The 22,480-nt window shown below is 51.2% G+C and overlaps 1 protein-coding gene across 1 annotated transcript in view; it reads left to right on the top strand.

Moving 5' to 3' along the window:
• Nucleotides 1–21,626, top strand: part of ROBO3 (roundabout guidance receptor 3) — a 47,251-nt gene extending 25,625 nt beyond the window's left edge. The window contains exons 5-28 of the mRNA XM_053452016.1: nucleotides 139–277; nucleotides 368–495; nucleotides 2,615–2,739; nucleotides 4,310–4,481; nucleotides 6,077–6,282; nucleotides 8,228–8,309; nucleotides 8,603–8,786; nucleotides 10,040–10,206; nucleotides 10,672–10,793; nucleotides 11,514–11,730; nucleotides 11,820–11,944; nucleotides 12,067–12,238; nucleotides 12,554–12,742; nucleotides 13,072–13,095; nucleotides 13,183–13,225; nucleotides 13,683–13,831; nucleotides 14,392–14,667; nucleotides 15,115–15,241; nucleotides 15,549–15,773; nucleotides 15,935–16,104; nucleotides 17,378–17,488; nucleotides 18,518–18,706; nucleotides 19,288–19,433; nucleotides 21,396–21,626. Coding sequence (XP_053307991.1) covers nucleotides 139–277; nucleotides 368–495; nucleotides 2,615–2,739; nucleotides 4,310–4,481; nucleotides 6,077–6,282; nucleotides 8,228–8,309; nucleotides 8,603–8,786; nucleotides 10,040–10,206; nucleotides 10,672–10,793; nucleotides 11,514–11,730; nucleotides 11,820–11,944; nucleotides 12,067–12,238; nucleotides 12,554–12,742; nucleotides 13,072–13,095; nucleotides 13,183–13,225; nucleotides 13,683–13,831; nucleotides 14,392–14,667; nucleotides 15,115–15,241; nucleotides 15,549–15,773; nucleotides 15,935–16,104; nucleotides 17,378–17,488; nucleotides 18,518–18,706; nucleotides 19,288–19,433; nucleotides 21,396–21,407 — 3,500 coding nt within the window. The 3' untranslated portion in view covers nucleotides 21,408–21,626. The remainder of the gene's footprint in view (nucleotides 1–138; nucleotides 278–367; nucleotides 496–2,614; nucleotides 2,740–4,309; nucleotides 4,482–6,076; nucleotides 6,283–8,227; nucleotides 8,310–8,602; nucleotides 8,787–10,039; nucleotides 10,207–10,671; nucleotides 10,794–11,513; nucleotides 11,731–11,819; nucleotides 11,945–12,066; nucleotides 12,239–12,553; nucleotides 12,743–13,071; nucleotides 13,096–13,182; nucleotides 13,226–13,682; nucleotides 13,832–14,391; nucleotides 14,668–15,114; nucleotides 15,242–15,548; nucleotides 15,774–15,934; nucleotides 16,105–17,377; nucleotides 17,489–18,517; nucleotides 18,707–19,287; nucleotides 19,434–21,395) is intronic.
• The last annotated feature ends 854 nt before the right edge of the window (nucleotides 21,627–22,480 follow it).

Here is a 22,480-nt window from a genome sequence, read left to right as displayed (position 1 = left end):
GGGGGTAGAATTATTTGGGCTGAATGAAGGAGGGGCGGATTTCTAGTCTTGTGTCAGGTTGGGGCAGTTCTTCTTCCTGGGGCAGTTATTGCCCAGTTAGGGTTCATCCCAGTTTGTTGTTTTTTCTCCTCGGGTCAGAGCGGCCGAGCTTTGTGAGAAGACCCATCAATCAGGTGGTCCTGGCCGACGACGTGGTGGACTTTTACTGCGAGGTGCAGGGAGACCCGGCTCCCACCGTGCGCTGGCGCAAAGAGGAGGGGGAGTTACCCCGCGGGAGGTAAGTGGTCCCGGAGGGTGGCATCCAGCGGTAGAATATTCAGGATACTGGGTACCCGGCCGGGTTTGTCACCAAAACACTGTCTTCAAGGTATGAAATCCGCAATGACAACACGCTAAGGATTACCCGAGTGAGTGCGGAGGACGAGGGGACGTACACGTGTGTCACCGAGAACCGCGTCGGCAAATCAGAGGCCTCGGGAAGCCTTGGAGTCCATGGTAAGGTCCTACTGGATGGCGCATGTGCGTTCCCACTATCTGCCCCCGGCGCGTTCCCGCTATCTGCCCCCGGCGCGTTCCCGCTATCTGCCCCCGGCGCGTTCCCGCTATCTGCCCCGGTGCGTTCCCGCTATCTGCCCCGGCGCGTTCCCGCTATCTGCCCCTGACGTGGGGTTGGTAAAGGAAGCGGGCGAGCGGCCCCTTGGCTTGGTACAGGAAGCGGGCGAGCGCCCCCAGGGCTTGGTAAAGGAAGCGGGCGAGCGCCCCCAGGGCTTGGTAAAGGAAGCGGGCAAGCGGCCCCCAGGGCTTGGTAAAGGAAGCGGGCGAGCGCCCCCAGGGCTTGGTAAAGGAAGCGGGCGAGCGGCCCCTTGGCTTGGTACAGGAAGCGGGCGAGCGCCCCCAGGGCTTGGTAAAGGAAGCGGGCGAGCGCCCCCAGGGCTTGGTAAAGGAAGCGGGCGAGCGGCCCCTGGGCTTGGTAAAGGAAGCGGGCGAGCGGCCCCTGGGCTTGGTAAAGGAAGCGGGCGAGCGGCCCCTGGGCTTGGTAAAGGAAGCGGGCGAGCGGCCCCTGGGCTTGGTAAAGGAAGTGGGCGAGCGGCCCCTGGGGTGCATGTAGCTCTTCACACATTCTCATGTCACCGGCTGCACCGGCTGGAAGTTCCCGTCGAGGGACGCGCCGTTCGGTTCTCGTTTCATTTCATGTTTAATTCACATTTTTTTCATCTTTTCACATCTCGTCTTCTTTTGTTTTATTTTGGTTCCCGTTGGCTGCAGTCGGTCCATTGTGTGAGTATCCATTCCACCTCATTTCATGCATGCTGGGGGCCGGAGCTGAGGGATGCTGGGGGCAGGTGGGATAGGGGTGGGGGAGGGGCAGGACTGGGGTCACTCGATTAATGAGATCTCTGCTGCGGGGGTCCGCAGAGAATGTTGAATCTGAACGTTTATTTAGCTTACGTTTCGGCTTTTATTGGATTTTATTTTGTAGCCAACGATCTGCGAATTGAGAAGAATTTAGCAAAACCTTCCAGGGGGTCCATGGGGGTAAAGGGGGTCTCTACAGAGGAGCCCGGGGCGGGAAACAATCTCTAGCACCAGAGGCTCACACGCCATCCGCAGGGAGAGAACAGGAAGCGGCTTCCAACTTCCTGCTCAGGCTGATGAGAGGATTCCGATTCCGACTGCACTGAGGGATCATGGGAAACGGAGGGAAAGACAAAATATGAATTACTTAACCTTAGAATAAGAATACCCCGAGACAGTCAGTGACGGGCGGTGAGAGAGACAGTGACGGGCGGTGAGAGAGACGGTGACGGGCGGTGAGAGAGGCGGTGACGGGCGGTGAGAGAGGCGGTGAGAGAGACGGTGACGGGCGGTGAGAGAGACAGTGACGGGCGGTGAGAGAGACAGTGACGGGCGGTGAGAGAGACAGTGACGGGCGGTGAGAGAGACGGTGACGGGCGGTGAGAGAGACGGTGACGGGCGGTGAGAGAGACGGTGACGGGCGGTGAGAGAGACAGTGACGGGCGGTGAGAGAGACGGTGACAGGCGGTGAGAGAGGCGGTGACGGGCGGTGAGAGAGACGGTGACGGGCGGTGAGAGAGACAGTGACGGGCGGTGAGAGAGACGGTGACGGGCGGTGAGAGAGACAGTGACGGGCGGTGAGAGAGACAGTGACGGGCGGTGAGAGAGACGGTGACGGGCGGTGAGAGAGACGGTGACGGGCGGTGAGAGAGACGGTGACGGGCGGTGAGAGAGACGGTGACAGGCGGTGAGAGAGGCGGTGACAGACTGCCTCGATTTTTGTTAAATCTTTGTTTTAAGGCTCTCCTTTGTTTCCCCCCCGCCCCCCCATCGCTCGGAGTTGCCCCGTGATGTGAGGTCACTTTCTGCCGGCCTCCTCTCTGGGTTATCATTAATGAGGGCCGCTCTCGGCCCCCCTTTTCTTTGAAGTAAATGAGGGGGGGTCCTGATGCTGAATTTTATCCTTATCAGTTCTGCGCTTTCAGCTTCTTTCCTTCGCTTTGAAGCCAGTCCACAAGGGCCGAACAATCATTAACTAAAAACAGTTTTTTGGATTAGAGAAAACATGAACGTTTGCGAATTAACCCTTTGATTGCAGTCCCCCCCCAGCTGGTGACGCGTCCCCGGGACCAGATCGTGGCGCGAGGTCGCACGGTGACCTTTCAGTGTGAAACGAAGGGGAATCCTCCGCCCGCCGTCTTTTGGCAGAAGGAAGGAAGTCAGGTAATTTTTCCTTCTACAACATTATACATTTCTGACAGATGGGGCCGTAGCGGCCGGGTGTAAATATTAACCGTTACATGAACGTTCCGGTTACAATCCTGATTATTTTCTTGTCTGTCGCGGTCTCTGCAGCCCCCCCCCCGCCAATAAATAAATAAAAGGGAATGAAAGGCCTGTAAATCCCCCGCTCAGCACTGCTGGTATTTACGGTGTGGAGAGAAACTCTTAAGCAAACAGCCCAATAACTCCGACACTCTTTAAGTAAACGACTCCTTGTGTATGGAGCATTAGACTGCAAACACCAGCCTGACCCCTCTTAACGTGGCCGTGGCCGAGGTCGCCGTCAAGGCTGCTGGTTTAATGAACCCACCGGTGGGATCGACTGGTTTTTATAGATCTGTTTGGAATCTGCCCAGGAGCTCCGGGCCAGAAGGTCCCTGGAATTACCGCGTAACTAATGCTCAGATACCTGTTCCCATAGACATCGGGATGCCACGGGCCATCTGTCCGTTTAAATGCCACGGGCCGTCTGTCCGTTTAAATGCCACGGGCCGTCTGTCCGTTTAAATGCCACGGGCCGTCTGTCCGTTTAAATGCCACGGGCCGTCTGTCCGTTTAAATGCCACGTGGCAGGTGGGCTGAAGAGGAAATAAATGGCACAGAATCGAATAGAAGGACTGGGTTCGAATCCCCCGGAAGCACCTATCCCGCCTTACACTTAATTCCATAAATCAGAAGCAGACTTTACTTTTTTCTAATTACGTTTTCAGAACATTAAGAAATGATTTTGTGAACTGAGTGATTTGAGGTATTTTAATATTCATCATTAATACCGTAATTTATTACCATAATAATACTGGTTTTAAGGAACAGCCCCTGCTGGCACCAGTATGTAACCAGGGACCTCGGTAAGCCCTGTCCACACGGCTGTCTCTGGCGAGTGACGGTTGTCTCTGGCTGTCTCTGGCGAGTGACGGCTGTCTTTGGTGAGTGTTGGCTGTCTCTGGCGAGTGATGGCTGTCTCTGGCGAGTGACGGCTGTCTCTGGCGAGTGATGGCTGTCTCTGGCGAGTGACGTTGCCTCTGGCGAGTGACGGCTGTCTCTGGCGAGTGATGGCTGTCTCTGGCGAGTGACGGCTGTCTTTGGTGAGTGTTGGCTGTCTCTGGTGAGTGATGGCTGTCTCTGGCAAGTGACGGCTGTCTCTGGCGAGTGACGGCTGTCTCTGGCGAGTGATGGCTGTCTCTGGCGAGTGACGTTGCCTCTGGCGAGTGACGGCTGTCTCTGGCGAGTGATGGCTGTCTCTGGCGAGTGACGGCTGTCTTTGGTGAGTGTTGGCTGTCTCTGGCGAGTGATGGCTGTCTCTGGCAAGTGACGGCTGTCTCTGGCGAGTGACGGCTGTCTCTGGCGAGTGATGGCTGTCTCTGGCGAGTGACGTTGTCTCTGGCGAGTGACGGCTGTCTCTGGCGAGTGATGCTGTCTCTGGCTGTCTCTCGGGGTGGCCGCCCGTGGATTGCATGTAAATAAATTTTTTGGGGTAAGCGCGCTGATAACTGTCCTGTTTTGCCGGCAGATCTTGCTGTTTCCGAGTCAGCCTCCCCAGACCGTGGGCAGATTCTCGGTGTCTCCGAGCGGTGAGCTGACCGTCATCGATGTCCAGACGGGTGACTCGGGCTACTACATGTGCCAGGCCATTAGCGTGGCCGGGAGCATCCTGGCCAAAGCTCTTCTGGAAGTGGAGGACGGTAAGAGGCTTTAATTACCCCGTTTACCCGGAAGAAACCCTCATTTAATTAAAGAGGGACGGGGTCTGAGCAGAGTCTCGAGCTCAAGAAATAGACTAAAAACCGATAAATCCTGCCAGGACCAGCTGCTCCCCCATCCCGCTGCCCAATACCTACCCGGTGACGTACCCCAGGTCCAGGGGCAGCAGGTCCAGGGGCAGCAGTCCTCCTGGTACAAAACCAGGGGGCACGTCCCCTGCTGGCGATCAGACCCCCGGTTACAGAGGAGATCTCTTATTTATGCGATGGAGCATCCACTCCATAGGCTTCATTAAAAGCCGCTGCGGCCCTTTAAGATAAAGCGCACGGGGTATGACATCATGTCTTTAAATATGACAGACATCAGGGAGGGGTGAGGGGGCAAAGGTAAATACAGCACAGTTTTTGCCCCCTGACATCATTTTCCGTATTTAATGTACTGTAATCAATAAAAAAACTGCAAAAAATGTAAAGAAATTCACACAAATCATTCGCGCCTTTCTACAAAATATTGCCCCGGACCTCGCTGTTCTGCCCCGCGCAGTAATGTTTGCCCCGCATCACTCCACTCAGCAATTCGTTGGGAAAGTAAACATCTTACGGTAACGGCGAGGATCGTTATATTTTGTGATATGTAAATATATAGGGAAATCGAGTGTTTCCATGACAACCTTTCATTAAAAAAACATCTCGCATACATTTATCTCGGCCCACATTGTGGATACGAGAATGTCCGTTATTGGGTGAGGGCGGCCGGTGGGAATGCGGGCGATCGCCCCGTGGATTCACCGTCTGGGAGAGAAGCGGCGGCTCTGACTCGGTCGCCGGCCGGCACGCCGTGTCCTCTCGCTGTTCAGCACAATGTCCTTTTGTTTGGCGCTCCCGGCACGCCTCGGACCACTCAATGCTCCCAGCACGAGGCAATCAGATCTATCGATCCGCAGCAGACGAGGCGCCTGCCCCGGGACGCGCTTTCTGTAGCTGGCTGATTTAAAAAGAATTGCCCCCTCGGGGCAGACAGAGGGGGCAGAACAGGTTGTGGGTCACGGACGGGAGGACAGATTCTGCACCGACATTTTGGGGTATTTTACTTATTTTTTTAGAGTGATATTTAGCAGACGATGCGTTAAATTACCGTGGGGGGGGCAGAGAATCCGCCACGAAAGAATAATCATTAACGGCGTGGATTCCCAGCCGCTCTCGTCACTCAAACTGACGAATTGGCTTCTTAATTATCTAAATTTTACCGTTTTCAGCTTAAAAGAGGAAGCCGAGCGCCGCGTAACCCATTACTGCTGCTTTCATTAGGAGGCGGTTGAGCGGCGGATGCAGACGGGACACTTTGTTAAACCAACATGATTATCAATTATTCATAGAGACGGCGGTCGGCATTAATCAGCACGAAGCCGGATAAACTCTCCGTGGCGTTATGTTTCATGCGCGGCGCTTTATTCATTGGTCCCCCTGATTTTAATACCCCCTTGCTTCGGCGGGCAGGTGGGTTTCCCCCGTAACTGTAGCCGGGGGGCTTCTTTCACTTCACGCTGTGACACATAACCTAAAATTGCTCCTTTCAGCGACGTCCGACCGAATCCCGCCGATCATTCGCCGTGGCCCAGCCAATCAAACTGTGGCAGTGGACTCGGTGGCGCAGATGCAGTGCCACGTCTCCGGCAACCCTCTCCCCAGCATCAATTGGCTGAAAGACGGGCAGCGAATTGCAGGAAGTGACCCCAGAATCGGTATCCAGGACAACGGCACCTTGCAGATCACCCATCTCCAGGTAGGGGTCGCCATTTTCTCCATTTTTTGATGACAATTCTTTGGGGTCGGGGGGGGGGTGGGAGGTTGGAGCACCAAACCGTTTTTTCTGGAGCCGTATGCCTATCCCATGCATGTTTAATATCTTCACTGTATTACCCTCTACCTCTTCTGCTGGGAGGATGTTCCACTCATCTACCACCCTTTCTATAAAGTAAAACTCATGTCCATCTTCAGCCCGAGGACATTCTCAGTCCCAGACTAGACTCTCGTTGCTGCAGCTTATTAGTGAATTACCGCCATTTTACCGTTATGGACAGAAAGCGGTCAGTCATGTCACGCAGGTTGGCCAATCGCACCTGCTTTCCAGTTGTGAAAGGCTCCGGTTCGGACCGGAAGCTGAGACGGCGGAGCGGGTCGCTGGCGGTGGAAGTTCCGGTATATTCTGCGGGTTTCTCGTGGCAGTGAAGCTGAACTCTTCCCTCCTCCGCCTGCCGGGAGCGCGTACATTATTAATCCTGCGCGCCGCGGCGCCTGTCCTGTGTCTGATCTGATGATCTGTTAATATTTAATTGGCAGCCGGAGCTGCTCCCAAGAGCTTACACTCTACATCATTTACACGTAACCCCGAGGGCCGCCCTGCGACCTAACGCTCCGAATACTCATCGTTCCAAACAGGAGAAAAAATACCCCGAGACCGGCGTCCGAAAACCTGATACTCTGCCGGTAACTTTACCGAAACACGAGATCCTCGCGAGCCGACCGGCAACCACAGAGCGCCGCCGCCGCGCTTCCGCCGCGCTTTGATGTTTGACTCGTCTGATCCTTTTGTCGTCTTCAAAGCTCGCCTTCAAACAAATCCCTCAAAGGACTTTTTCTTTGTTTTTCCAATGAAAACGTGAATGTTTTGTAACAACAGCGAAAAAATGTCTTGAAAGACAGGAATGCCGAGGTCGGCGGCTTTATGGAGAGTCAGCCGTGCGCGGCGTCCGTAAACACTGCCGGCCGCTCACCTGCCGGCTCCCTACACGAGCCTCCGTCTAGGTGAACGGCGCTTTGATTCAAATAAGAGTGAAGCTCTGTGTACGGCGGGGAGTGTACACAGCGCTGTACCTGGCCAGCACCCCATAGTGGACGGGCGAGGAGCGGCATAGGCTTTGAGGGGAAGGAGCTTCCGGGAGAGGATGAGGATGGGTGGGTTGCGTGTGATTTGCCCGCGTGGCCTGCGCTCGGTAACACGTGGACCGGTGTATCTGGGTCTCTGGCTGCTGTGGCCTCAGCTTATCCGTAGCCACATAGGGCAGTTAAATAAACTTGCCCCTGGGGGGGTGTAAGAGGCTATTACCCCTTCCCGTCTGAAGCGGGGGGCAGTTAATGGGATTGCGCTCCTCGTAGAAATAGCTGCATTTTCCCCGTTCTGCGGAGGGACTGGAAATCCATGAAATAAAAGCTTTTGTTGGAGAAGGAAGGTTTCTGCCGGCGGTTTCTGCCGTTTGGGGTAAAGCGGAGGTTTCTCATGAATTACTTATAAAACACTAAATATTTGCTTAAAAATTGATGCGGGACGTCAGCGGGGAGCGGAGTGCTTCACGTTATTTGGTTAATGCGAATCCCGTGTCCCAGCGCAGTTAATGCGCCGCTCGGCACCGGCCTCCTGCCGCCTACTCGGGGGGCTTCTATGACTTAATAACCCCAGAGACGGCCTGAGATTACCGCTGGTCATTTATAACGATCTGAGACAATCCGGTGAGAAACGGGCGCTTTCCTGCGGACCCCCAACGCGCCGTAAAATACAGCAAATCCCCTAAATCCGGGGAGAGCGCAGAAGGCCCCGTCAGAAGAAATGTCCTTCTTTCTTCCGTAGAGATATCTGCCCCGCGGCAGGCATTGCTCTCATAGAGTGTTACGGTATATTGTGTCACAGATGGGGGCGTGTTATCCCGCTACATACGTGTTGTGTGTTTCAGGTGTCGGATTCGGGGCTGTATACCTGCGTAGCCACGAGTTCCACCGGGGAGACGACGTGGAGCGGCTTCCTGGAAGTCCAAGGTAAATAATTTATCAGACGAAGTCCCGGCTGCTTCTGCATAAATGACTCTGATACTCGCTTATGATGTAATGAAGAATTATCGTTTATGGTTTTATATAGCGCCATCACATTCCGTAGCGCCGTACAGTGGGTGTAATAATCTACCCCACCTGATTTTACCCCGGGGGCATGTATATGATTTTACCCCCTGCCCACACTCTGTGTAGAAAGTGCCTGCAGACCCCGGTACGATATATATATTTCCTGCGGTCGCCGTAGTCACCGACGCTCTTACCTCTCTGTTTTTTTGAAGAGAAAGGCTCCTCGGGACACGTGCAGCTCTCCGAACCCAACCTCGTTCCCGGATCCCCGTCCAAACCGCTCGTCACCAACGTCACCAAGAGCAGCGTCACGCTAACATGGCAGCCGAGCGCGCAGGGGGGCAGCGCGCAGGGGGGCAGCGCGCAGGTCTCCTCCTACATCATCGAAGCGTTCAGGTAATTCTTTGGGGATCTGTGGGATTTATTGTCCTTTTCCCGGCGGCTGCGCAGGTTCCCAGCCGTGAAATACTCCAGTAATGACCTCATAATCCGCCCCTCACATCACTTCTGGCGCTTATTATCTCAGCCGTTTGCGAACCCGGCACTTACCTCGTGCGACTCGCGGCCTCCTCTCTGCCGATAACGAGGGTTTTATTCCGCGCCTCTCCTCGTTACCTCTGTATAAACACGGCCAGGTGCCGGGGACAAACCCCAGAGCATGCGCCGCCATCTGCTGCCGAGAGATTTATGGAGTGCTCAGGTGTGGGACTTTACTCGGCAGGAAGGCAGCGGCAGGAAGGCGGCTCCATATATCAGGAACTGGGTCAAAAAGAGGGAAAGAACCGGAGAAACAAAAGAGATTTATGTCTCTGGGTTTATTCCGTTTATTAAAACCGATTCTTTTTGTGGAAAAACGTGGAACTGATTGTTTAAAGGCGCGTAAAGTATCTGAGAACGTCGTGTATCTGATACGTCGCGGCCTCTTGGTCCGTCTCCAGTGCGTGGTGCCGGGGCGACTGTACCCTGTGTATATACCCCACGCAGCGAGGGCCCCGGGGCATCTCACCAATAACACTAGAATCGTAACCCTCATCGCCAGCTTTCAGTGACGGCAGAAGGGAGCGCAGTGGCCGACCGGGCCCTTGGGGAATCTGTGCCCATCTGGAGCTTCATGCGCATCCCCAACTTTACTCCCTTCCCCAGCCGCATGCGCGTCCCCAACTTTATTCCCTTCTCAGCTGCATGCGCGTCCCCAACTTTATTCCCTTCCCCAGCCGCGTGCGCGTCCCCAACTTTATTCCCTTCCCAGCTGCGTGTGCGTCCCCAACTTTATTCCCTTCCCCAGCCGCGTGCGCGTCCCCAACTTTATTCCCTTCTCAGCTGCATGCGCGTACCCAACTTTATTCCCTTCCCAGCTGCATGCGCGTCCCCAACTTTATTCCCTTCCCAGCTGCATGCGCGTCCCCAACTTTATTCCCTTCCCAGCTGCATGCGCGTCCCCAACTTTATTCCCTTCCCAGCTGCCGAGGCTTGGACTCCCTTGTGTTCAGCGTGGCCCCTGGTTCTTGTCCTGTGCGGTGCCGTCAGTAATGGGCTCATTCATTCGCGTACACATGGTGGGTCGGTATCGTTGGGTAAACCCCCCTTCGTAATGATTTGCATCTTATGCTGCAGGTTCAGGATTTAACTCTTTGTTCTCATTACCGCAGCCAGTCGTCGGGGGGCACGTGGCAGACGGTGGCAGACAACGTTAAGGTGGAGAAGCACACGGTGATCGGGTTAAACCCCAACACAGTCTACCTGTTCATTATCCGCGCAATGAATTCATTTGGATTGAGTGACCCCAGCCCGATATCCGAGCCGGTCCGGACCCAAGGTGAGTTCAGAGTCCCCTGCGTTCCTCCATGGCTGATTGCCGGCTCCCGGGGGCCGGGCCCTCCTCTCCTCCTGTCTCTATCGGTCGTAACCTGTTAATGTTGCTGTCCATTTTACGTCATTTTAACTTCGCCCCCCTATTGTAACAGCGTTACAGTATCTGCTGGCGATATATAACGAGTCTTATGCCGTAACGTACATTGGGTGGGAAATTGGAATTAGATCTTTTGGGGAAATGAGAGATTTTCTAGATTATCCTAATAAAGACGGCCATATATCTGAGAACCACATCAACCCCTTAATAACCGTCATGTTTAACATTCGAGTCCGTACCGTGACCGAGCAGATTCTGCGCTATACAGAAACACAGGAGTAGTTCCCTGTTCCTAAGAGCTTACACTCCAAAGTCTTCGTCGTTTCTGTGCTGTATTTTTCTTTTATTCCACGTCCTTATTTTTCGCGGCAGATGTGAGTCCCACCAGGCAAGGCGTTGACCATCGCCAGGTCCAGCGCGAACTCGGGGAAGTCGTCGTCCAGCTTCAGAAGCCACTTATTCTCACGTCCTCCACGGTCCAGGTGACTTGGACGGTGAGTTATTTCATAAATCCCAAAATGGGCAAAATTAAAACCAATCATGGCTTTTGGTACAATAATCCATTTTTACCTAAGGTATCAGAATTTGATTATTCGACCTAAATGTCCACATATTTTATTTTTGTTAAATTTCCGGTTATTTGCCAACATTTTCGTGGCGTTAACCCACCGTAGGATGTGACCTTGTGACCTCTGAGGGTGGCAACAATTAGCCGTCTCTGCCGAACGGAGGCCATTAAATGCTCCACATATAGAATTTCAAGCAAAAGGCATTTACTGGGATGCTTTAAATCAATATATTTCAGTTGCTGTGGACAACAGCCGTCTTTTCCCCATTGCCCTTGGCAACCAATAGCTGTCTACCCAATCAGAAACCTTGAAGCCCCCCGACTCGGTGAGCGAGGGGCTCGGTGACCGTTACATTCGAACGGTAGTAATAAGGTCAGCGGAAAGACCCGGGGATTTCAGCCGCTCTCTCCGGGGCGAGCGGATTATTGTGTGAGGTTTTGGGGTAATTAGTCATTAGTTGGGGAGCCCGTGGGGGGCATCTCGTTCCAAATCCTCCTCGCCGGTCAATTTCTGTGAAATGCGAACTATGGAATAATCCAAAGAACTGCCCCCCATTATTTATTACTCATTCGTTTATATAGCGCCCTCATATTCCGCGGCGCTGTACAGCGGGATTTGTGTTCATTGAAATGCGCCCCTTTTTAGGTGGATCGTCCGGCTCAGTTTATCCAGGGGTACCGGGTTATGTATCGGCCCAAATCCAGCGTCTGGGTCGTTCAGGACGTGAAGTCTCCCTCGGAGCGCCGGGTCATTCTTGTGGATCTGAAGAAAGGGACGGAGTATGAGATCAAGATCCGGCCGTACTTCGACGAGTTTCAGGGCATGGACAGTGAGGCGCTTGCCGTCCGGACGCCCGAAGAAGGTAAATATTATTAACGGCGGAGACGCGTATGCATCCAATCTTTTTGTTATCGGTAATAAAAGTTTCTAAATTTAAATAATTCTCCCCAGTTCCGAGTGCCCCGCCTCAGTCTGTCGCTGTGGTAACCGTGGGAACCAATAACAGCACCAATATTAGCATATCATGGGAACCGCCTCCAGTGGAACATCAGAACGGGATTATCCAGGATTACCGGGTAACGTGACCCGATCGTTAACGGTCGCCGTCCGCAGCTGTAACAGCGCCACGGAATGTGCTGGTGATATATAAACGGAATAAAGATATTTTTTGTGTTTATCGTATCCCTTTTATCCTTAGATTTGGTGTTTGGGGAATGAAACGAAGTATCATATAAACCAGACGGTGGACGGCGCGATGCACTCCGCGGTCATTCGGGGGCTCGTTCCAGGGATCCCCTACCGCGTGGAGGTCGCAGCAGCAACAAGCGCGGGTTTTGGGGTGAAGAGTCAGCCAATCACCATTCAGATCAGTAAGTGGCCAGAACATTTCGTTTGTGTTTCGTCATGAGACCTGCAGCTTGTATAGCGGTAATGTGTAGATCTAGATGCTATAATTGATCTGTGTCTCTGGGGGCCATGGGCTGGTAATACTCTCAACCAATCACCAGTCAGCAAGTCTGATGTCATCGTTCGTTAAGGCCCCCTGTGTGTTTTCATTATGTACAGACTCGCATTTCAGAGGGTACGGCGAGCTCCCTTTGTATCATACACAGTCATTGGTTGGTGATGTCATACTTTGTAAGGTGTGATGTCATTCCATCTTCTCATCCCCCTCCTCTCCCCAGAGCCCTTGTCGGAGCAGATTCCTATTAATAACGGGGAAAACGTCAGCCTGACGGAACAGATCACAGATGTCGTCAAGCAGCCGGCATTCATTGCAGGCATTGGCGGCGCATGCTGGGTAATCCTAATGTGCTTCAGCGTCTGGATCTACTGCCGGAGGAAGAAGCGCAAAGAACTGAGTCATTACACGGGTGAGCAGAGCGCGTATACAGGGGCTGCTTGCAAACATTTTACACGTGATCCAACACGCGTGTTACGCCATTAAAGTGTATCGTGAATAAATCACTGAAAGCCAAACATAGAAATGTTATTTATTCAGTGATTGCTTTATAGAGCCTGATGGGGGGCCGGGCTGGAGAGGTTGCATTTGACGGGATGGGGGCCGGAGTGTTGCATTTAATGGGATAGTGGCCGGGCTGGAGAGGTTGCATTTGACAGAATGGGGGCCGGAGTGTTGCATTTAACGGGATGGGGGGTTCTGATTCCGTTCTCACCTGAGTGTTTCCTTTGCTTCCCGCAGCCTCGTTTGCGTACACCCCCGCAGGTAAGCGCTACCTTCTCTTATTTCCCCGTAACGCTCACGGTGCCGCCGACATCATTTTGTAATCTTCTATTCTGTTTGTCTTTGCAGTTTCGTTTCCGCACACAGAGGGCGCCAGTCACATTACCCCACGGTGAGAAAACCGGCCAGGGCACTAAAAGCAGACCCCCGGGGCAGAGGCAGCCCACAAACCCCCTGCTTAACAGTGATGTCACAGGGCATCCTGACTGCTTCATATATATATATATATAATGAGGAAAATGTCTGAACCCTGATGGATTTTATTGGAATTCTAAAAATCAATCCTTCAGTCTGTGAAATTCTGACGGCGCCGCTCCTTTATAATCATTACGATTGACGCGCTGGGTAACGTTGGGTGATTGGGATCAATCCTTACGTGTCGGTTTTCTGCGTAATAATGAAACCCGCGGCGGCTGCATCTCCCTGAGCGTCGCTTTTTACTTTGTTTTCTTTGGTTGCGTTGCCGGTTCTGTGTCCGTCTGCCCCACTGCCTCTTCTGTTGTGTTGCCCCTGTGGCGGGCAGTTTGCCGGGTCATTGTGATAGGTATGCTTTTTTTTTTTTTTCATAGGCCTGGCCTGCTGGCAACCAGCGCTTCCAACTATCCCTGGCTCGCCGATTCCTGGCCAGCGACCAACTTACTGAGAAACGGGAAACCGAAAGACCTGGCCGCTGCCTGCTGTCCCGGAAACCTCACAGCCTCGGAAAGATACTATAACGGTGAATCCTTTCATTCCAAACGCCCCAAGAAGTGTATTATATAGTTATTATATGTATTATGTATTATATATAAATGTATTATCTATATACACATATATACACACACAGAGAGAGTTTTTATATGTATTATATATGTGTTCTATGTATTTGTAGTTGTTTTTATATGTATTATATATATGTATATATTAGTTATTTATATTATATGTATATCTATATGTGTATGTGTGTATATATGTGTATATATATATATATATATATATATATATATATATATATATATATATATAGTTATATGTATTATATATATACATATAGAGAGTTATTATATGTATTTTATATTATATGTAATTTCCGTATTTATAATAGATGTTATATGTATTATATGCGTGCATATATATATATATATATATATAGTTGTTATATGTGAGAGAGAGATAAAGAGTTATTATATGTATTATATAATTATATGTATTTATAATAGTTGTTTATATGTATTATTTCTACGCTTCTATTTATAAAGCTCTGTATTTGGGGTTTATTAACGTTTTTCGTTCTAATAGATGCCGGGATTTCTAATTACATCGCTCAGACAGAGAAGTTTGGGACGGGGGTTTCAGATGGCCCCATTTACAGCACCATTGACCCCGCCAGTGATGATATGAGAACATTTAACAGCGCTTTCTCCCAGCATACTACCCCATATGCCACAACACCCGTTGTACCCTATGGCGGACAAAGCCTCCGCTCACCGGAGGAGGAAGACAATCAGTGGCCCGTCCAGCCCGGTACCTCCGGGATCCTCTACGCCCAACCGGATCGCAGCAAAGCCGAAAACGGTACTTTCCATCCCTTTCAGAAATAAAATTCCGAATGCAGATATATTCAGATTGTATGAAGTGGAACCGATCCTGTGCTGCTGAGCAGGGGGTATATGGCACTTAATTACCCCAGATAACTGCCCCTGCTGTACAGTGTATCAACTAAACTCAAAGAATGCACCGGTTTCCAGTGGAAACCCATAAAAAGGTATTTTAAGCATATTTGAGTGTTTGCATTACCGAGGGCCGCAGATGTTGGGGAACCCAGACCCCGTCTCTCCGCTCCAGGTGGGATCTGCGCCCCGCACGCCGGTCATTTACATGTTAATTAAATAACCAGCGTCTAACAAATGGTGGCTTAAGTATTTTTGGGAAGTGTTATTATATTATTAACCCTGCGGCCTGTACGGGGGGGGGTTGACATTTCCAGCTCATTTTTTACATTTAAAGATTTTTTTCTTTCAGTTTCTAAAAAGCAGAAATCTATTGGCAAACCAGTACAAACCCCTTCCCTAAACTGGACGGAGATTCTGCCCCCGCCGCCTCCTGAGCTGAGCCAGTACCAGGACGACGATACAGACATGGAAATGACGTACGTCCAAATACCCCGATCTTTCCAAATACAACGTATGCCCCAGCGTCTGCCGCGTATTCCTCACGCGTCACAAGTCTGGGTATCCCTGCTGTCTGCTTATTAACTGGAGTCTCGTTTTTAAACCATAAGACATATGATGTCTAATGGGCAGAAGCTTTCTACATATAGTTAGTGTGCAGCGAGATAAGACCATGATCCTGCTCCCTACACACGTTAATGATTCTTGCGGGGGAAGGTGTTCAGGGTCCGGCTGACAGACGGTTGTTTTTATATCTGTTTGTAATCCGTATGTGTGACGTTTTAGCTCAGACACAGAGGAGTGGTGTCCTCCGCTGCCAGAAAGGACATACCTGATGGATAATATCCCGGAGGGCTGCCCGTCCCCGCCGCCCCGCTGTGACGCTACGTCCCCGGCTCACTCCTACGGCCAGCAGTCTACGGCCACCCTGACACCGTCACCCCGGGATGACGTGACTCCATCGGAGGACATCCCTCGACTGCATCAGTTTGACGCTCCCCATCAGGCCAGGTTAGAAGCGCCAGCAGCGGCACGAGCCCTTTAACGGCTGTCGTTGTATATTATACAGCGCTGGGGCTCCGCTGGGGTCCTGTAAATACTCTTCTAATTCATTAAAGTGGTTTTCAGCGTAAATATTCCTCGGTCTTGAACTGCCTTTCCTTATATCTCAGGAAGTTGCCCGGCGGATCTGTTCCCAGGGCCCCAAGTCCCCCTCTGACTCAGTCCAACCCCAGTCTCCATACTGGGCTGGAAGGGGGAGAGAACCTGCGCCTCGGACATCGACGGAACCTGAGTCAGAACCCGGCGCTGAGTTCAGAGAACGTCAGTTTCCAAAACGCAGGTGAGTCGGTGACTTTTATTAATGAAACAGCATTTATAGAGTTAACGGCTTGAATTTCACATCAGTTGCATTACCGCCGCGTGCAGTTACTGGGGGACCACGTTAGTCGCATGCTGCTGTATGATGGCGTCTCGCTGGCTGCACCTACAAAGGGCTTCATCCCGTAACTCCTCGGCAACCAGTAAAAGCAGTGTCATATAGCGCGTCGCTATGTTATATGTGATATAGCGCGTGTCACTATGATATATGATCTAGCGCATGTTGCTGTTATCTGCATGTCGCTGTGTTATATGTGATATAGCGCGTGTCGCTGTGTTATGTGATATAGCGCGTCACTGTGTTATATGTGATATAGCGCGTGTCGCTGTGTTATGTGATATAGTGTGTGTCGCTGTGTTATATGTGATATAGTGCGTGTCACTGTGTTATGTGATATAGTGCGTGTCGCTGTGTTATATGTGATATAGTGCGTGTCGCTGTGTTATGTGATATAGCGCGTCGCTGTGTTATACGTGATATAGTGCGTGTCGCTGTGTTATACGTGATATAGTGCGTGTCGCTGTTATACGTCATATAGTGCGTGTCGCTGTGTTATACGTCATATAGCGCGTCACTGTGTTATACGTCATATAGCGCGTCGCTGTGTTATAAGTCATATAGCGCGTCGCTGTGTTATACGTGATATAGTGCGTCGCTGTGTTATACGTCATATAGCGCGTCGCTGTGTTATACGTGATATAGTGCGTGTCGCTGTGTTATACGTGATATAGCGCGTCGCTGTGTTATACGTCATATAGCGCGTCGCTGTGTTATACGTCATATAGCGCGTCGTTGTGTTATACGTCATATAGTGCGTCGCTGTGTTATACGTCATATAGCGCGTCGCTGTGTTATACGTGATATAGTGCGTCGCTGTGTTATACGTGATATAGTGCGTGTCGCTGTGTTATACGTGATATAGTGCGTCGCTGTGTTATACGTCATATAGCGCGTCGCTGTGTTATACGTCATATAGCGCGTCGCTGTGTTATACGTCATATAGCGCGTCGCTATGTTATATGTCATATAGTGCGTCGCTGTGTTGTACGTCATATAGTGCGTGTCGCTGTGTTATACGACATATAGTGCGTCACTGTGTTATACGTCATATAGCGCGTCGCTATGTTATACGTCATATAGCGCGTGTTGCTATGTTATATGTGATATAATTTTGTTTTTTTTATTGTTTCTATTAATATGGATTTGAACCATTTCACTGCATTTTTGTGTCCAGGGAAGCCCCCGAACGTGTTGGGGGAGAGCATCTGCACCCCGCCGGGGCAGAAATCCCGCGGGAAGAAGAAATCCAAGTCGGGCCACTATCGCCGGGAAGCCAAGCAAGGAGGTTGGTGCCGACAGCGGGGTTCGGGGATTAGCGGCTGAGCGAGGGTCGTGTTTGGAATATCGAACTGACCCTACGGAGTGAGACTAACGGCCGTCTTGGGGCAAATCAAGTGGTTTTGTTAACCCCTCCAGTGCCTGTTAAAGGGTTGCTGGACAGTGTGAGCTGTTTGTTGCTCGGGGGTTAAATGCCCCCCTGGCTGGGGCGGCTGGATAATCTCTGCTTCAAATAAATGAGAAAGGCGTAAATATCACTTCGGAGTATCTGCAGGACGGAGAGAATAAAACGAAGCTCGAGGGTTTCCGTTCAGATTATTCTCCGGTCTGCGAGGGGAACGTCTCACAGAAGCAGGGAAGCTCCACATTTAATAGCTTTCAGCCCCCGGGGAGGAAAAACTACAATTAAAAATCACTTGAAATTCTATCTGAGGTTTCTGTGTGAAATGTAATTAGATGTCATTTATGGATTATTATCGTACCGGGGGCCGCGAAGCGTCTGATGCTGAGAATATTATCAGCGCGAAGAAGCAGCTCTTCCTTTCCTGCCGCAGAAGTATTTGGTATGAGGCGCTGGGGAAGATCCGCCCCGCGGGTACAAAATGGTGAAATTCTGTGTGATGTTTACCTGGCAGCGAAATGTGGCGTGGCCCCCCCCCCACCACCACACGCACACGCGTGACTCCGGGTAATAATGGCTGCTGTCACAAGGTTTTGTTAAGACGTCTAGTCACCCGTTTCTCTTGCTGTAAAGACTCGAACCTTAATCAGTTGTCGGTCTCGTCTTAGATTCAGGAGCCCTATCCCATGAGTGTTTAATACCCTCACTGTATTACCCTCTACCACTTCTGCTGGGAGAAGGATCATCCACGGCTCCTTCACGTGGCATTGACCACACATCGAAACGCTGCTGTTTTACTAGAGGTCTGAGGTTATGTTGCACATAAATCTTAATTAGTCTCACTGTAGTTACTCCGCTTGTTGTATTGTCCCTGGATGTGAACCCCGTAAGATTTACCCCATCTTCTTCTCATAGATCTACCTCCGCCTCCAGAGCCTCCCCCTGCCCTCGAGGAGCCCGGGTCTCCCCACAGCAATGGGCCCCGGGGGGAATGCGCCGCCTCCTCTCTGGAAAGAGACACAAGTGGCAGCTCTTCAGTGGAGAGGAGAAACGGGGGGCTCCAGCGCTGGGGAGCCGGAAGCCATCAGCCGCCACACAGGGATGGTAAGTACTGCTAATGCCTCCCCGTGGGGCAGTTACAGGGGGGCGGGGAATCTGCTGAACTATTTGTTACCAGAATAGTAAGAGACGGATGTTTTGTTTGCTTGGATAGAACGGCTGCTTCCCCGGCAGCTAGAATTAGCTTTCTGATCTTGATAAACGTTTCCTGTATCCTTAATGCCCCCGTAGCGACCTCGGGGGGCTCCTATTTAGGATGTTGTCATTAGGGGGTGCGCATCCACGCATCGGGAGACTCACTGGGAGGCAGCGGGATCTTGTTCCACTTTGGTACTTTTGATGGTTTTGGATATTTGTGTATTTAGTTTAAACCAATGTGTGATGCCATGGATACCGCCGCAGGTTTACACGCTGTGATGTGTATATATATATATGTGTGTGTATATTATATATATATGTGTGTGTGTGTGTGTGTATATATATATATATAATACGTATATGTGTGTGTGTGTGTGTGTGTGTGTGTGTGTATATATATGTGTGTGTGTGTTATATATATATGTATGTATATATATATATGTATGTATACATATGTGGAACGAGACGTGTTGGCCTCTCCCTTGCAGATGAAGACGTTCTCCCGTATAATAAGCCCAGCTTCCTGTCCCGGAGTCAGATGTCCAGTAATTGTTCCACAGCAGGAAGCAGCTCCTCCCGAGGATCCGCGGGGTCGCGGGGTCACCCGTCTGGAAGGAGTAAACCAGGGAAAGAGGTAACAGAGAAGCCCCCCATTAAAGTGCACTGCCCCTCCCCTCTCTCGCAGATCTGTTGCAGAGACCAATTATGCAATTTTTTTTTAAAAAAGACTATTTTATAAAAACGGGAAGGAGCCGGGATCGTCGTCGCCGCGGAAACCCCGGCCGCCTTTCATTGGATTTTCTGTTATCTACTCGGCGACTTTCTAGAAATCGTCAGAATCAGGGATTTTACTGAGTAAGGTGAATGGCGGAAACGCGATTCTCGGCTTTATTAAGGAAACAGTTTTTCTTTGTTTAATTAACCCTCATCCTTCCATGTGCTGTTAATGCAGAACAGCAACATTCCTCTCCCTCAGTGCGTGAATAATCTGCCCTGCAACATCTCGCTGGGGTATTCCGGAGGCAGCCCGCCGCGGCGTTGCATTCGTTCCCGGAGACTTCCGTGACATCAGGTTTCAGCTGCTCGTATCGGCCGCAGCTCGTGACAAGCGATGAGATATTCCGCCCCGGAACGCGATGAATGAGAACGTTTTGTGTTCCATAAAAACCCATCGTTTCCTTTTTCGTGGAGGGGGTTTGAGATTTAATGCGGGTCGCACGTTATCTGTAACCTACGCCTGATCTGGAAGGAGTTGGTTAGAAAAAGATTTTTTTGTCGTTTTCAGACAAATTTCTCTCTCTTTTACATGAATTAATGATACAAATAACGTGGGTTTCCCAGTTGCTTTCCTTTCTGCAGCAAGTGTACTGCGCCGTGGTATATGGCATTAATGTCTTTTAACCCCCATCGTAGATGAGCGACATTTCATCACATGTTGTCCTTTCCCTATATCATAATTCCATTGACGTCTTTGGAGGGGATTCTGGGGACAGCAATGAGTACCCTGGGGTGAAATAAGTCCCAGCGAGCCCATGTGGTTTGGTGGCAATGTGCTGCTGTATCCTCCGGAGTAAATGCCCCTGGGGCAGGTAGAGCAGGTGCTGCAGCTGGCATTTTGTATGACCTGGCATTGCAGCCGCAGCAGGGCTGCAGATTCATTAAAAGCATGCCTTGTCCCGCGGTCTCCGATGTAACAGGGATCTCTTCTTTGTAAGTGAGCGGATCCAGTTACACGGCCCACGGCGGCCCCCGCCGGTTACTCGGGTTTCCGGGGCTTCTCCTCGACATCAAATGCCTTTTACATCTTCATCAAGATCTCAGCAAGAAAACTTCAAAGTCCAGAAACAAGCAAGAGCGAATCAAATATCAGAATCCGGAAACCCGATCCGGGGCGACGGCGAAGCCGGGACTTCCTTCCATCCCTGCTAGAGACGTTTCCTCTCTGGTATTTTTGCTTTGGGTGACAGGAAGGTTGATGGGTTTATTCCGCCCCGAAGCGTCTTTAATGTAGAGATTACGATACATCAGTCTCTCCGTAACTCACCCCTCACCCGCAATCTAAATGTTACTCGAGGTCATTTCCGGGAATCATTTTCGTATCTCTCGTCCGCTTTCTTTTGCTAATAAATCCCTCGGCAGCGTTTCCCTCAGTGTGAGAGACGCCCTCGTGGGAAACGTCACGCGGTATCCGAAGGCCCTGGAGATCCGCGCCGTCACATGACTTCATCATCAGAATAGTTTTAGGTTTCTAGTTCTTAACTTTTTTTTAAGGCAAATTTAATGAAATAGTATTTACTAAGCAGAGTCCTGATGAATGGCGGACGTTGGGTCCCGTGGTGTGGCACATGTTCCACGGTGTGTCACATGTCCTGCCGTGTGTCTCCTCGCGTGTCCCGCCATGTGTCTCCTCGCGTGTCCCCTTCATGCCGTATCTCGCTTTCACAGTCCGTTTCCTCCCAAATATTCTTTTCCACTAAAGTTAATCCGTTTAGTGATTTTGCCCCGGTGGGGGGGTTCATGTTTAGCGCCCGATCCGCCTGAAACGTGTCAATAATCTGTTTTGTGAAATAATTCTCAGCTATTTGTTTCTTTTCAGGATAAGAGATGAAGAAACTGCGGCCGTGAAACCCCCGGACTGCTCTCTGCCGCCGCGGCTCCGCTCCGGACGAGCCGTTCGTGAAAAGACACTTTAAACATTTTCCATTTATTTTCCATGAGTTGCTTATTTATGACGTTTTTTGGACACTTTTTCCCGGTTTGATGTAAATACGCCACGTCCGGACCCCAGGAAATATATTTATAAAAGCAAGTTGTACTTTAAAATGTTGCTGTTTTGAACGTGCCAAGTTTTCTAGCGATATAACGGATTGCGCTCCGCTGTACAGAGAGACCACGACCCAGAAAGCACAAAGTGGCGCTGCATGCGCGGTCGCTGCACGGACTGAGACGTGAGCTTTCTCCCCGATCCGGCCGTCCGGGAACCTCACAAGGAGAACCTCCGGCTGCAGACGCTGCGGTTCCCACGCTGGCCAGGACTATGGAGCAACCGCAGATGAGATTACGCGATCGTATGGGAGCCTTGGAGTGACTGCCGTCCTGTGTCACCGCCGATGAGATTACGCGATCGTATGGGAGCCTCGGAGAGACCGCCGTCCTGTGTCACCGCTGATGAGATTACGCGATCAGATAGGAGCCTCGGAGAGACCGCCGTCCTGTGTCACCACCGATGAGATTATGCGATCGTATGGGAGCCTCGGAGAGACCGCCGTCCTGTGTCACCGCCAATGAGATTACGCGATCAGATAGGAGCCTCGGAGAGACCGCCATCCTGTGCCACCACTGATGAGATTACGTGATCAGATAGGAGCCTCGGAGAGACCGCCGTCCTGTGTCACCGCCGATGAGATTACGCGATCGTATGGGAGCCTCGGAGTGACCGCCGTCCTGTGTCACCGCCGATGAGATTACGCGATCGGATAGGAGCCTTGGAGTGACCGCTGCATCCCCTGCGCGGCTTGGGAACACCGCTGAGTATCAGGGCCGTAAACGTGGCTGCTGGTGGCCACCAACCGAACCGGCGGCACCTCAGAACCCAGGTATTCTGCCGCGTGGGCCGACCCTGAGAGACGCGTTCTGGGACCATAATTGCCCCTGAGTTACAATATGCAGCTTTTTTTTAGC

Source organism: Spea bombifrons, chromosome 12 (assembly GCF_027358695.1).
Source record: "Spea bombifrons isolate aSpeBom1 chromosome 12, aSpeBom1.2.pri, whole genome shotgun sequence".
Lineage (NCBI taxonomy): Eukaryota > Metazoa > Chordata > Amphibia > Anura > Pelobatidae > Spea > Spea bombifrons.
The sequence above is the reverse complement of the archived record's forward strand: the minus strand, read 5'-3'. Positions and strand labels throughout refer to the sequence as shown.